This window comes from Mangifera indica, chromosome 7 (genome assembly GCF_011075055.1).
Source record: "Mangifera indica cultivar Alphonso chromosome 7, CATAS_Mindica_2.1, whole genome shotgun sequence".
Taxonomy (NCBI): Eukaryota; Viridiplantae; Streptophyta; class Magnoliopsida; order Sapindales; family Anacardiaceae; genus Mangifera; species Mangifera indica.
This window is the reverse complement of record NC_058143.1, coordinates 14150954-14166077: the sequence shown is the minus strand read 5'-3', so window position 1 is coordinate 14166077 and position 15124 is coordinate 14150954. Positions and strand designations below refer to the sequence as shown.

At 31.4% G+C, this 15124-nt stretch overlaps 4 protein-coding genes across 6 annotated transcripts; 2 read left to right on the top strand and 2 right to left on the bottom strand.

The window, feature by feature from the left end:
* Positions 1-4414: 4414 nt before the first annotated feature.
* On the top strand, positions 4415-5971 carry LOC123221664 (annexin A3-like). Its single transcript, XM_044644546.1, has 4 exons — positions 4415-4824; positions 4989-5207; positions 5279-5368; positions 5612-5971. Exons 1-4 carry the CDS (start codon positions 4576-4578, stop codon positions 5822-5824), a joined length of 771 nt encoding a protein of 256 aa, XP_044500481.1. The 5' UTR covers positions 4415-4575; the 3' UTR covers positions 5825-5971.
* Positions 5972-8340: 2369 nt separating this feature from the next.
* Positions 8341-9282, top strand: LOC123221858 (inactive protein RESTRICTED TEV MOVEMENT 2-like). 3 transcript variants are annotated; one of them, XM_044644801.1, is made up of 3 exons: positions 8341-8636; positions 8714-8752; positions 8819-9282. In XM_044644801.1, exons 1-3 carry the CDS (start codon positions 8543-8545, stop codon positions 9169-9171), a joined length of 486 nt encoding a protein of 161 aa, XP_044500736.1. In that variant the 5' UTR covers positions 8341-8542; the 3' UTR covers positions 9172-9282. The 3 variants fall into 3 exon arrangements, with proteins under 3 accessions (XP_044500736.1, XP_044500738.1, XP_044500735.1); XM_044644803.1 differs by lacking the exon at positions 8714-8752; XM_044644800.1 differs by having other exon boundaries at positions 8714-9282.
* A 3322-nt stretch (positions 9283-12604) lies between these two features.
* Positions 12605-13153, bottom strand: LOC123221508 (blue copper protein 1a-like). The gene is made up of 2 exons (XM_044644347.1): positions 13135-13153; positions 12605-12909 (listed from the first exon to the last, which is right to left on the bottom strand). The coding sequence occupies exons 1-2, from the start codon at positions 13151-13153 to the stop codon at positions 12605-12607; spliced, it is 324 nt and encodes a 107-aa protein (XP_044500282.1).
* Positions 13154-14325: 1172 nt separating this feature from the next.
* Positions 14326-14922, bottom strand: LOC123221507 (blue copper protein 1b-like). Its single transcript, XM_044644346.1, has 2 exons — positions 14757-14922; positions 14326-14624 (listed from the first exon to the last, which is right to left on the bottom strand). Exons 1-2 carry the CDS (start codon positions 14920-14922, stop codon positions 14326-14328), a joined length of 465 nt encoding a protein of 154 aa, XP_044500281.1.
* Between the last annotated feature and the right edge of the window lie 202 nt (positions 14923-15124).

The window sequence follows — 15124 nt, the reverse complement described above, 5'->3', positions numbered from 1 at the left end:
AATCTATCAAGAGGATTTCATATGAATAGTTACTCTAGTGTTTATAGAACATATCCTTTAATAAATAGTTATACATATGATCCTTTGACTTAAGGGCATCAGACCGTCTCATACAAGGTTGATATGGTTTCACACAAGTCCAATGTAATCCTTAAGAAAGGATTGTCAAAAATGTGATGATTGACCATGCTAAAAGATGTAAAAATGCTATGATAGACCAATAGAGGATCTCTGATAGGCTTATTGACGAATATCAATGATCACTTGAATCTGTGGTCACAACTGGAAATGTTACTTAGTCCAATATCATTTGGTCGTAGATACAGACATCAATCTATACATATCAAGGACAATAATTCTATGCCTTAGCTTGATAACCGTATGTTTGAAAAGTTAATAGTTAATCATTAACACTTCATCAATTGGATGGTCATGGTGTCTATAAACATCGAATTGTAGATTCAACATAAATCCGTATACTATTAACTCAATGGAGAGCCTATGTATCATAAATAATAAGAGTAGATCAAGTATTTAAGACATTGAATTATTCGCAAGGAATCGAGTTCAACATCTGGATTGTTGCTTTCGAGTCTCATAGAATGCTTGGACTCAAGGTATAAATGTATATGCTTTGAGGACCAAAATAAAATAATCTATAGGTGAATGGATTTGAGTGAGATTATGTATTGTTCACTTTATCCAAACTGGATAAGAATAAGGTTGAAAATGGATAACTGTTAGGTCACACGCACAACCATGCATGGGCAATGCATGCCCATGCATTATCCTGGGTTGACATAGTCCATAGATCTTATTGCATTTTAAAATCTGAATAATTATGGATTGTATAAAATAAAATAAGGATCAGACGCACAATTGTGCATCATCTCCTATATATGTCTACCTCCAAAAACTGTAAATATGCATGTGTAGAGTTGATTGGATCCAAACCATCCATCGAATGAAAAGTACCCCTTCAAACTATTATTAATTTATTAGATGAAAAAGTTCACCTTACAATGAACATTTTTTCTGTTGGTTGGCTTGGTAACTAAACTCTACCACATGGTTTAATGCATTCAGGTAGTATATATTTGTTCCTTTAGTATCAAATAACTTGTTTTGTACTTTTATTTTCCTAGTGAGATTTTGGAATGGCTTGACGTTACTTTTGTTAGGTAAATGGATCTAGTGGTGTACTTTTGAGAAAGATGCTTTGTGAAGGGTAAGATATGAGTAGAAAGACATGGTATGATTTTAAATTGTGCTAAGACCTAACGTTAATCTATGTAAGAGTGTTTGTTCTAGCAACCGTAGGGGTTGATAATTCTTTTATTTTGAAATGGCTAATCTCTTTCAGAGTGTTTAGTCTTTATGGATGCTACCAACCGTAGGGCAAGATATATTTGTCCTGCCTTGGCAAAACCACAATGTGAGTAAAGTTCTTCTGTGCCGTGCAATTTTTTTTTTTTTTTTCTGTATAGAAACATCAGCAACATTTACTTTTGGTTTCTTGTAGATGGTTTCAAGGATATGGAGAGACCCGCAATAGGTGGTGAAGGACTAGTGCCTCCTAATGCTAACCTCTGGATAAATCTGGAGTTGGTCTCTTGGAAAATTACTTCTAATATTACCAAAAACAAAAATGTGTATGCCTCCAAGGGGTAGCTTGGCTGGCTAAGTATAAAATCTCTAAATAGTCTAAAGAAGGCTTGGGTTTGAGACCGTAGGCGTCAAATCAAAATAAAACTTTTGAATCACCCAATGCAATTGGTTCGGCCTTGAAAGAACGATCTAGATTGGATCGGTTTCTCGTTACCAAAAAAGAAAAAAATTACTATAAAAGACCTTTGAAGGACAAGGATATGACAGACCCAATGGTGTTGCAGTGGTACAAGGCATTATAAAACTGGGCATGTTGACAATTTAGTTTCATATATCTTATGGTAGTTCTGGAATTCAGGTTTTGTTGTCGTCCTTCTCTATTACAGTGAAATTAATCAGGCAGTTGTATAATAGTACTGTCTTTGTGGTGTTAGTATTTTGTTGTGCAGTTGGCCATTTAGTTTTTCATGTTCCTATATATGGGGCAAAGGATTGAGTGATATGCTGATGCTTGAGGTGGTGACTGATAGCACAAAATTTTGTTAGAATCATGAGTATTATTCTCCTGAGACCTTGGCTTTTATTGTTTTACTTGTTCTCAGGTAAAGTTTATGACCCAATTCATGTGAAAAGCTACCCAGAAAAAAGCACAATTTGACATTGCAGACCTGTATACCATCAAGGCCATCAAGGTTTTGTTCTATCATTTATTCATTTCATTTCAACTATTACATTAATGTGCTCTGAATATTAGATGACATCTATGATTTCCAATTTAAGTTCCTTATGACATGACAATTAGTATTAACCATTTAAACTGCATCATTCTTTTCACACAAGTTTTACTGTTTTTATTAATATGAAGAAAGAACCTCAAATGAGAATCTTTTGGCCTAATTATTATATATTTGAAGTCTGTATAACAAAATGGGCGTTACAATGATCACAAATGGAGAAGTAATGTTCTCCTTTTAGATGGCATTTCTTAAAGAAATCCCAAAAAAAAAAATAATAACTGCACTAATAATATGCTTTATGTTGCACATATTCAAATTAAGACTCAAAGAAAATTTGTTGGAGGTGAGCCTAATCGAACCCGGGCTTATTGCTGCAGTGACAAATATATTCAGACCAAGCTCCAACATCTTTAAATTTGGTAAGTTCGAACTTGAGATTGTCAATTTAATATATGTCGAGCTAACCCCAGCTCAAATTGATCTACACTTGAATTTAAATATATTCAAATTATCTTTTATATTATCTATTAAATTATCATGAATAATAAAAAATTATCGAAAGATGAATATAATAATTAGATTATTTTTATATTACTTATCAAATCACTATTAATAATAAAAAATTATCAAAAATTTTTATTAACTTATAATCAAATAAAATAATATTAATAATAAAAAATATATTAATTGGGTACTCTTTTTATGCACGTAAAAGCAAATGACTCCTTCACCTTATTTAATTTTAGGTCTTCTTTTCAAAGATTACGTATAAAATGGTGAAAGTCATTGGCAAACAATGTGGAAAATGTCTTTTTGTTCCTGTCCAGTCAAGTCCAGCCCGCTTTTTTCCCTTACCTATTTATTTTCAGATAAATTAGTGCGGCAGCCACCAGGTGCTCGCAATCACTTGCTTTTTATTTCAAAGCACGTGCCTCAATACAGTTGAATTGTACAAGATGCTTTTAATGAAAGTCTTTGTTTTTGTCCCAACCAAAATTTGTAAGGAATTGTGACCATACTTTTCATGGATTAATCCATCGAATTCCAGAGGTTCATTATGTATTTTCTATTTTGTTCAAACGTCAATTTCTCACACAGACTACAAAAAGACTCCAACCAAGTTGTCACATTCTTCTAACTCTTCCAAAGTAAAAAAAAAAAAATTTGAATTCGAACTTTTATCATACTTATAAAATCAGGATGTACCTTTAAAAAAAACATATTCAAAACTAACCTATGTTTTGTGCCAAACTTAATAATAGTAATGGTCTTAATTACGAAGGAATTCTGAGGACCCTAAAACCAATCCTGCTTTTGATTTGCTGAAATGAGCACTTTGAAGCCCCGAATGGAGAATTGTGGGTTTTTTTACTAGTAAGAGAACAATTTTCTTGTCTCCTGAATCCGAAAAATAGAGATTCATTCCCAAAAAATCGTAGTTATTAGTATTTTAAGATACACGGTATATATTTTACTATATGATACGATATAAATGAAAAATAATGTGTATCATGAAGTGTATCAAATTAATATGATTCAGTGAATATATCATACAATACAATACATATTATTAATATAGATCGATACACTTTAAAAAAAATGATGATATAATACAGGTGTATATGAAAAATTTTAAATTTATAAGAGTGTTTGTGATATTTTATAAAATGATGATGTGTCAATTAGATTTTTTATTATTATTTTATTTTTAAAAAAATGTATCATACGATATAATATGATACTCAATATACGATAAGAAAAATTAGGGTTTAATAGACGATACAACATATGATTTGACTATCATATAAAAACAAATAATGCTTCTTCATTTTGGTATATAAATGATGATACTGGGACAAAAGAGAAAGGGGATTAGGAGTATAAAAGAAAGCGAATGGGCATTGAAAAGTTGGTAGAAAGATGAAGACCAATTTCATACTCATAGTCTACATGGAAATCCATATGGTGTAAGCTACAGAACAAAACTCACATGGCACATGTAAAGTATTCGCTTTTTCACTTTTTGTGCAATTTGTGCTGCACACCTTTGAATCCCACCACCTCCACCATTAATTTCTCTGAAACTCTCTTCTCTAAAGTAAACATATTCCCCTTCCTTGTCCTGCAAGTCATCCCTTTTAAGTCTCTCACACCTTTCATGGACTTCACATTCAATATTTGTGTGCTGAAAACTTGAAAAGAAAATTCTCTCCTTTTGCAAAAGAGCCATATGGGTTCTCAAAGAAATGAGGCTTCTGGGTTTTTGCCTGCAGCCATGGTTGATTCACATGAGAGAGATGCAACTGTGATATGGGAAGCTCTTGAACAAGATGATGTGAATTTTAAAGCCATTGTTGAGACTTTTGTGGGCAGGAAATCAAGTCATATTGTCCTCATCAAACAAGCTTATCAGAAATTATATAAAAGGCAACTCGACCAGGACATTGTCAGAATTGAACCACCCCACCCCTACCAAAAGGTTAGCTTGTTTAACTTTTCACTCACTTTGAACCATTTAAGAGTGCTTTTAGTTTTAGTGCACTCAGGAGCGCTTTCTTATGCTTTGTTTTGTTTCTTTTGATCTGCTTTTCTCGAGAGCCTTTTGAGAAAATTGTTTAGTATTTTAATGGTTAAATGGAACAGATTCTTGTGGCTCTGGCAACATCACACAAGGCTCACCATGCGGATGTTAGTCAGCATATAGCAAAGTGTGATGCAAAGAGGCTTTATGAAACAGGGGAGGGTAGTTCAGGAGCCATTGAAGAAGCTGTTGTTCTTGAGATTTTCAGTAAAAGGAGCATCCCTCAAATGAAACTCACATTTTCTTGCTACAAAAACATCTATGGGCATGCCTACACAAAGGTAATTAACATTAACTTAACACCTTAACTTATTAGTGGTTTCTTTTGCCAAGTTTACTTGTGTATTTTCAGTCTCTTGAGAGGGGAAATTCCACCAAATTTGAAGACTCATTGAAGATGGTTGTGAAATGCATTCTAAACCCTCCCAACTATTATGCGAAGGTAAACACACACATCTAAACTTCAAGAAAAGGCAGGTCTGTATAAGTTATTTGAGTAATGTTATGTATTTCCATTTTAAGTATACAAACTTGATGTATGTCATCATGTGATTAAGTATTATTTTATTTTTTATTCAAAATCATTCAATTACTTGATGACATATATCAAGAATGTATCCATTTATATATTCAAAATAGTTATACATGATTTTATTAAAATTCTTGTCATGTATATTGGTTTCAGAGATTGTATGCAAGCATTAAGGGGACAACATGTGATAAGGGAGCCTTGGGGCATGTGATTGTGAGCAGAGCTGAGATAGACATGGATGAAATTCAAAGGATTTTCAAGAAGAAATATGGGATGGAACTAAAAGATGCAATATGTGAAAGCATTCCACCTGGGGATTACAGAGACTTTCTTGTTGCTTTAGCCACAAAAACTTCTGTTTCATAATTGCCTTGAAACTACAACAATATGTTGGTTGTAGCATACTTAGCTGGCTAATTAACTTAGCTATATTTCTTAGTTTTTTGTACTTCAATGTCAATTTTAATGTGGCTTTTTGATAATTTAAACAAAAGAGGTCTGGAATGGTTATTGAATATAATTAAAAAAAGTAGGATTACCAATTAACAACATTGACAACAAAAACATGAAGATGCCAAGAATTTCTTCAATAATATTTTGATAGAACCTTGCAAGAATTACGGCCGAAAAGCCAACCGGTAGGATTGGAGAGTTCAAGGTTACATAAATCTACACTAAAAACACATACTTTATATACCTTGTACTTAAGATTGTTACATACCACTATGCTTCGTAGTATCAACACCCATGCTGGATGACTATGTGTTAACTCTCTGTTATCCTCAAACGAATAATGCAATATCGATATCACCATCTGTATCACACAACTGCAATTGCAAGACACGATGGTTGCTCTGCTAGTACTCCTGAAGCCTCACCTATCGACTCTCGTCCACAGCCAACTTTCTCCGAAATTCCACCAGCAAATACCACTCACTGCAGTCCCAACCACAACACAAACATAAAAAATATAATGCAAGAATTAAACTGAATATTTTATTTAATTATGTAAAGCAGAGCAGCCACCAACTGCTTCCACCCTGCTATTAAATTTCCCTGATTACATAACACAATTCCAGTACAAGAATCATACCCACCCCAGTACATATTGTTTATCCTATAACAGCAACACTAAATAATTTTATATCTATTTTACTCAACCCTGGCGGATCTTCTCATGAATGTTCCTTTCCCAAAATCTGCTGCATTGAATCTTTTTCATGCATAATTGTTGGCTGCTGAAGTCCTTTTCATTCTCTCTCTATAATAAAGCTTGAGGGGTCTATCACATTTCTATTGAACAACATCAATGGCTGGCTGACTTAAAAGAGCATACTTTCCAACTAAGCAACCATTTTGTATGAGGAACAAGTTCTACAAGTAGTCCAAAATTTGTGTCAAACTCAAGCTTGACTCTTTATTAACTTGGCATTATAAAAAACTGCAGGCTTGAGGACATTTTTAGGCTTCACACATCTGATATAGCGAGGCTATGTTGAATTCAAGGTGTCCATCAAAGGTTGAAGATGTAGCTGCAGTTTTGAAAACACTTCTCACATGCTAGTGTTGGAAAATTTCTTTGAACCGCAGTGTAACGTTGATATTGTTTTAATATAATAAAAATTGGGTAAACATATAGTTCAATGAATTAAGTTTTATGCGTATATCATGATCAATTTTATTAAATGTCTTGTATACCTTATAAATAAAATTTGAATTATGACAATGCACACACTATAAAATACCCAATATCATCATTTCAAAGCACATATAGACAGGAAAAAAAAAAAAAACTAGTTTTACCAAATCAACAATCGGATTTGAAATGGATTATGCATTAACTATGACAAATCAGGGAATTTTGAGTTGATTGAATACTGAATATAGCAGTGAGAATCTATGTACTTTAATCTAGCAGTTACGACCAAAAAAGTTTTTCTACATAACTAAGTTTAAAACAGAAAGCCTCCGGAATTCTTGATTGAATAATTTCAAAGGGTGCATACAGTGACGATAATATTAGTTTTTGAAGATTATACTGTTCAACTACTTAGATTTATGATCTCAAGAAAGTTGCATGAATCTGGGTTAATAAAAATTTACAATGATAATGACCAAATCAATCCTATCACTTAATCTCTCTTTAAATGCTCCCCATCCTTAACATTTTTGGAAGATTTCAAAGCAAGAAAAAGATCTTAATACTACAATAAAATTTGTGAAAATGGGATCACCCAGGTCAGTTTCCAAAGAAAAATTCCTTAGTAAGACAAAATAGACTTTGAACAACAATAAAACTGTATACCCATCTTGAACAATATATTAGACAAATAAAAATGGATTTAAATGATTCTATAATATTCAAAATCTTATCGGTGATGTGACTCAGTGACGGTAACAATAGTAAATGAAAGAAACTGTGAAGAGAATACATACAAGTTTTGAACTTAAATCGATTTGTGAATGAATGATAGAAATTGTGAAGAGTTAAAAGAAAGAAATCAAACTTGAACTATTGCAACGAATTATTATTGACAATCTTACTAGCAACGATTGATGATGGTGATGTTCACATTGACAAGCGAGTTTGACCCAATTTGACTCGAATCTAGGGCTACTGTAACTCTATTTTGGTTATGTTATGAGTTTTGACATCTTTTGATTAATTTATCTTAGCTTGAATCATTTTCCCATATTGGAATTCAAGTTTACGGGACTTTAAGCAAACATTAAAGTAAAAGGGAGAAAAAATTCAACTAATCTACAGAAGTCTCTAATGTCTCTGTTACAGGCCCAAAATGCTCTCTACGTCCATATTTTTTCTAACCTATAAAGCAAAGCAAAAGCCAAATATTATTGTATGAAAAAGAATCATCCAAAGATATAACCAAATCAATTCTTTTAGATTAAAAAAGGAATGATTCTCTTTTAAACTCTAAACTCTAAAGCAACCTCTATGCCATTCAATCATACTAAATCTCACCACATATAAAACCAACACCAAGAAATTGACAGGCATCATTTCTTCAGGAATTCTTACTTCTTTTGAAGAAAAAAAGAATAACCCAAAGCAAGCTGATATAAATGGAAACTAAACGTTCTTACGATGAGGAGTTTGAACCCCTGTGCAGATGGGGAAAAGAAGAACACCAATACATTCTCGAAGTCCATGTCCAAGGTATAACACTAGATTATTCATTGAACATATGTATATATATTGGTATTAATTTCATCAACTTTTTTTTTTTTTTTAAGGTTTCAAGAAAGACCAGCTAAAGATTGAACTCACCACTGGTGCTGTCCTAACAATCTCTGGAAATATATCTATTATAATTAATTTCATCAATTATTTTTTTGTAGGTTTCAAGAAAGACCAGCTAAAGATTCTATTCAACACTAGTGGTGTTCTAAAAATCACTGGAAAACGTCCGATCTATGATCCTAAATTCATCCGGTTTCAGAAAACAGTTAACGTTCCAAAGGATTGCAGAACAATGGATATTCATGCGAGGATATCCGGTGGCATTCTTTACATAACGATGCCAAGGAAAATTCCGAAGGATCAGCCTGCAATCACAACTGGAACAGCTGCGTTGAATGGAAGGGGTAGAAATACAGCTCGGCGACTTGGGGTGGCGATTGGTGTGGCGGTGGCGGTGGCCGTTGGAGGATATCTAGCGTACAAATTTCGACGGTGTTTTCAATTATTGTGAGGATTACTTAATACATACAGATTGTTGTACATTTGAACAAGTCTCAAACTGAAACAGGGGTGTATTAATTTCTAATCCTTTGAAATGAATAATGTGTTGAAATGAAATTAACCGAGCTTCTTTTTTTTTTTTTTACTTTTGTAGTTGTCACAAATTAGATACTTTAAAAAGATAAAAAGTAAATATTGATTTTTTGAAAATTACCCAAACTAATTACTATTCACAATATTTTTTATTAAAATATAAATATAATAAATAATTTAAAGTGATTACAAAAAAAAAAAGTGAATATGATGTCTACTTAAAATCCGTTAGAAAAAGCTACCATAGCTAACAAAAAGTATGAAAACCAGAGTTTTTACAATTAGACCAGTCATCGAATCAGTCATTTTATTGGTTTATAATTTGATCAGTTCAATCAGATAACTAATTAGTTCGATTTATTGTCATATTATTATGTATTTCATAAATAGTATCAAACATTTACCATATTTTAAAAAAAAAAAACATACAAAACATCATTTTAATTATGTAATTTAAACAACTGACACTTCATTACATAGAACAAAAAATCAATTATAAATTGTTAGTTTTAAATAGTTTTTTCGATTCAACAAATTTATTGAATTCAACGGAATATCAAATAAGTCAATATTTTTGTATAGAGTAAACAAGGTTGTGAAACCGGACCAAATTATAGACTGGTTTACGGTTCAATCAATCGAATCAAGCGGGCTGGTTCAGTTTTAAAAACACTTACGAAAACTCAACAAGTGTATTACTAATGCCCTGGTAAGCCATTAACACAAAACTGTTTCCTGATTAAGGAAAATAAATAAATAAAAGTATCTTAGAAAACTTAAACTTGTACACAAAGAGAAGGAAGGAAATGGATTCCATACTAAGGAGACATCTGGCAAGGGATAATGTTTTATTACCCCACTAATTTATCTTTTATTATTTATTATTGATATTACTTATAAAAAATTTCAATAATCACATGTTATAAGGGACATATAACCTAGAGGATACTTGTGTATTTTTCACTTTTATCTTCTAAGATCTTTTCGTTCCTTGTCTTGCCAAGCCATTAACAAACAAAAAAGTGGCTAAGATTGTACAATTCCACAACATTTTGGCCTTGTTTCCCTTGCCAAAACCAAAAGAAGAAAATCCCTATAAGAGTATGGAATTACCCATTAACATCCATTACTTCCAAAAGTTTGTTTCATAATCAATATTTTCACAGTAAGGAAACTCTATGTATATATTTCTAAGTATACAATTAAGTATATAAATGATGTGTCATCATATGATTTGATGATTTTAAATTAAAGATAAAATAACATTTAATTACATTATGACACAGAATCTATGTATTCAATTGTGTACTAAAAAATTTATGAATATAACATTACTCTTTTCACTATTATGCACAATTCTATAACAGTTTGGCCTTATTGGTAAAGTTTGTTCCATAATCAATATTAACACTATAATATGTAGATTAATCAAATATTTGAAAGAGTGAATTACATTTTCCCACCCAAGGTATGGCCTTAAAATTCTGTTCCACCCCTAATTAGCATAAATAACACCTTTCCACCCATATCAAGCATAAAATTACATTTTCCCACCTAAAATTAAACTCTGATAATGAAACAACGGTACTAAAAAGTGAAATGACCATTTTATCCTTGATGTTTTATTTTTCAAAATTATCATATAACCCTTAATTAACAAAAATTATAAATAAACTTTCAAATATCCAAATCATATAAAAAAAAAAAAACTCTTATATGCCATACAATTGTATATAAGGGGGTAAAAATAATTTTTGAAAAAACTGAGGGTTTTTTTAAATTTTCAAGGGATTATTGGAAATTTGGAAAAAGTTGAGGTCTTTTAAAATTTTGAAATATCAATCTACTCTAAATAATTTAAAAAATAATAGTTACATTCCAAAAACCGCTGTTGTATTGTATTTTTAACCAAAATTCAGAAGCTTCTTCATCTTGTATATTCTTATATGTTAAATTGGTAGTTTTCTTTTGCTTAATATTAAAGTCAGTTTTGGTCAAACTAAACAATTGGCTATGTAATTGGCAAATATGGATTAGGTCATATACAGATTGATGGAAAATATCAAACATTGTGCAAATTTGTAATAACCATATGAAAACTTCATAAACTTTGAGCTTGATGACAAATTGTCTTTAAAAGAAAAGAAATTAGGGTTTTATCCAGTCTAATTTGGTCTGAGGTAGAAATTTTTCAAACTAAACTTTAAAAAAAAATTTGACAAAATCTTAAATTAAACTAAATTATTTTATGATTTAAATCAAACTAAATTAAACTATAAAATTAGTTTGATTTTCGGTTTGAACCTATAAAAATAAAACACAACGTTTTTTTAAAATTTTTTTCTATTTTTGATATGTTACCAATTACGTATAAACATTATAATTTTTGATCAATTCTTCTATTTTTTTTAAATGCAAAATTTCTCATATTGAAAGTAATATACCATACAATCTTTTAAAAATTTATTAAAAATTATTTTTTATAAGTATGGTTTTCAAGATAGTTTATTTATTTTCATGAAAAGACTTATTGCATATAAATAAATAAATTATTGGAGAGCACTTATACCTTTAATACAATTTAATTTTTATCAATTGTGCAAATTATTTTCTAATTAAAAAAAACATGGATATGTACATGTATTTTAAATGGTTTCTAGTTTAGTCCAATTTGAAAACCCTCAAACCATAACTCAAATTAAACTAATTAAAAAAATTTTAACTTAAACCAAACTAAACTGTGAATTTCAAACGGCTTTATCCGATTTATGGTTAGAACCATTTTAATTATATTCAAGAATAAAATAAATTTTAATTATTTTGCTAATTGGCGTAGGTAGATAATAAATGGGACTACTAGCATTACTCTTATTATTATTACAATAAAACTATGTGTACCTATTTTTGGTACACAATTTGTATATATAGATGAGGTGTTATTATGTGATTAAATGTTTATTTATCATATAATGACATGTTTTAAAATCACCTAATTACATGATAACACATCATTGTATACATGAATTATGTACCAAAAATAGGTACACATAGCATTGCTTAAAAAAAGTAATATTATGTGTACTCGTTTTGAGTATTCAAATTGATACGCACGTATACACGTCATCATTTAATTGGATGTTATTTTATCTTTAATTCAATATCTCTTAATCACATGATGACACGTATAAAAGCGTATCTATTTATGTACTCAAAGTTGATAAACATAGTTTTATTGTCAAAAAAGGCAACTTATTCATGGTGCTTAATCAAATTAATAATGCAGAACTTTAGAAATAAAATTAACTCTTTTGACACAATCTTTAAGGTTATTATGATGTTTTGTCACACCATTACATGAAGGTGACCAAAACCACGGCAGCCACATCGACAAGTGAAGAAGCAGATGACACAATTTTGAAAGCGGCCGAAGGAGCAACGCCCTCTACGGCAGTAATGGCGAGCTTCTGGCCAAGCTCACAATGCTTCTTATCACCGGTACCCTCACCACAAATGTACCACTTATTTCCTGGAGTACTGAGAGTGATTATGTCATTTCCAGTAGAAAGAGCCAAGTTTGATGAAGGAACTACGCAGTTATTGAATGCACTGCCGTTCACTTTGAACACATTGTGATTAGGAGGCGCGTATTTGAACACTGCATGCACATATTATTTTAAAGAGTCATGCTCTGTTAAGTTGTTATTCCACTCAAAAGCTTAAGCTCGGTAAAAATTAAAATGATGACAAGTTAATTAATTTTTTTTTATTATTTTTGTTAATATTTTATTATATTATATTTTAATAGATGTATTTTATGATACGATATAAAATATGATACTCACTATAAAAAAAATTGATTTTTAATACATAATTTAACTACCATTATTATTTGTGCGCATTTACAATTACATATAATTATTAGGCCAACAGACTTGTTTCCACCCAAGGTATAGTAAAATCCGAAAATTCCACCCTTTCAAAAACCTAAACACCCACGCATGAGCGAAACTCTGTTAAAATTTTCAGTTAAGGGTAAGGATAAAATTGTCATTCAATAATAATATTAAAATAAAATAAAGTTTATATCATTTCACTCCCTTAATTTAAAAAACTAATAATTTTTCTCCAAAATTAAGTTTTGAAAAGTGACATTTTTCCCCTACCTAGGGTTTCAAATTTTGCCAATGAACGATAATCGATCTCTCTCCCTCCGACTGATGCATCTAAATTCGACAGAATCTAAACAAATAGTCAAACTCTTCGTTTGGATCGTTATCATCATCCAGACAAAGTTGATTTATCTAGACGATGAAGGTCCAAACAAATAATTTCAACTCTTCATCTAGATTCTATAGAATCTAGATGTCGTTAGTTAGACGGAGAGAGATCAGTCGTCGTTCGTTGAAAATTCGTTGACGAAATTTGAAACCCTACATAGAGGGAAAATGTCACTTTTTAAAACTTAATTTTACGGAAAAATTGTTAGTTTTTTAAATTAATGAGGTAAAATGATATAAGCTATTTTTTAAATATTATTATTAAATAATGATCTTACTCTTAACTTTAACTGAAAATTTTAACAAATTTTATCTCATGGGTAGATATTTAGGTTTTTAAAAATATGGAGGGTAGGATTTTAAGATTTCAGTATATCTTGGGTGAGAAAAAGTCTTTTGGCCTAATTATTACGAGATAATCATTGTTTCCTGCCACTTATGCCTTTAAAATATATAATCAATTAGGCCTAATTAAATCTTGAATTTGAAACCATTCAATTCAATTATTTCAAATGGAATAAAAGTTAATATAGAATAATTTATAGACTGAGTGAATAAAAGGATTCATGGTCAATCCATGGCTGAACGAACGTATCAGCCATAATGTTTATTCATAGAAACTCAAACATAACTAATCTTTAGCTACCGAATCAAATGACTCCACTCTGAATAATCCACTACAATGCACTTAATAACTAACATCATCAACCAATCCAAATTTTAATTATTTTAACCTTCAAACGATGATCTTAATTATTCTACTCTTCACCATTGTTGCAATCTTGACTCATCAATCACGGCCAGTTAAAGTGGAAAAAAGGCCTCTTGGTCCCTCTTGAATATGACCAAGCTGGAGGATGAGCAGGAGCAATGCTTGGAGGTAACGCTTGAGGTTGAACTGTTATAACCAGCTTTTGTCCTAGAGAACAGTGGTTGGCCACTCCACAAATGTACCATTTTTTCCCACAAGTAGCCAACACAATGGTGTCATTTCCACTGGTTAACGGCGTCCCTTGCAGTGGCACAGTGCAGTTTTGGAAGTCAGTTCCGTTCACTTTGTACACATTGTGTTCTCCCACGGGATAATTGAAAACTACATATATCAATCAAATCTCACATTATAATGCATCTTAGCGTCAAAAAAAGCCACCCGAATAAAGATTCCGGTACCAGAAATGTGTTACTTTGACGTCGATAAACCTGTTCAATGATCGAAGGGACTTACCAAGTTTGTCTCCGATGTGAAATTCCTTGCCGGCGGCCCAGGCTTGGTAATCAAACCCGACTGTCCACCCGGATTGATCTCCGACGATGAAGTCCTTTGCAGAAGTGATAATCGGTCCAAATGTGGCTAAAACAAAAAGTAAAACAAATACGGCTCTTAAGGCCATATCGACTGTTAACATAAACTTATAATTAATTGGTAGGTTTTGATGTTTGTGACTGCCCAGAGTCCAAATATTTATAGTATTGCTAGGATTTGATTTTTGTGAACCAACGGCCATGGACGGCAGAGCCATTAGCCGGCCAAGGAGAATCGGATTGACATGGATTACTAAGCTGGCTAACCAACAGTTAGAATGGTTGAAGATG

Coding starts and splice junctions, on each gene's coding strand:
- LOC123221858 (XM_044644800.1), top strand. CDS start 8,543: ATGGAAACTAAACGTTCTTACGATGAGGAGTTTGAACCCCTGTGCAGA. Junction 8,637..8,713: donor TCTCGAAGTCCATGTCCAAG/GTATAACACTAG, acceptor TTTTTTTTTAAG/GTTTCAAGAAAGACCAGCTA.
- LOC123221664 (XM_044644546.1), top strand. CDS start 4,576: ATGGGTTCTCAAAGAAATGAGGCTTCTGGGTTTTTGCCTGCAGCCATG. Junction 5,208..5,278: donor ATGGGCATGCCTACACAAAG/GTAATTAACATT, acceptor GTGTATTTTCAG/TCTCTTGAGAGGGGAAATTC. Junction 5,369..5,611: donor CTCCCAACTATTATGCGAAG/GTAAACACACAC, acceptor TATTGGTTTCAG/AGATTGTATGCAAGCATTAA.
- LOC123221507 (XM_044644346.1), bottom strand. CDS start 14,922: ATGGCCTTAAGAGCCGTATTTGTTTTACTTTTTGTTTTAGCCACATTT. Junction 14,625..14,756: donor TCACATCGGAGACAAACTTG/GTAAGTCCCTTC, acceptor TGATATATGTAG/TTTTCAATTATCCCGTGGGA.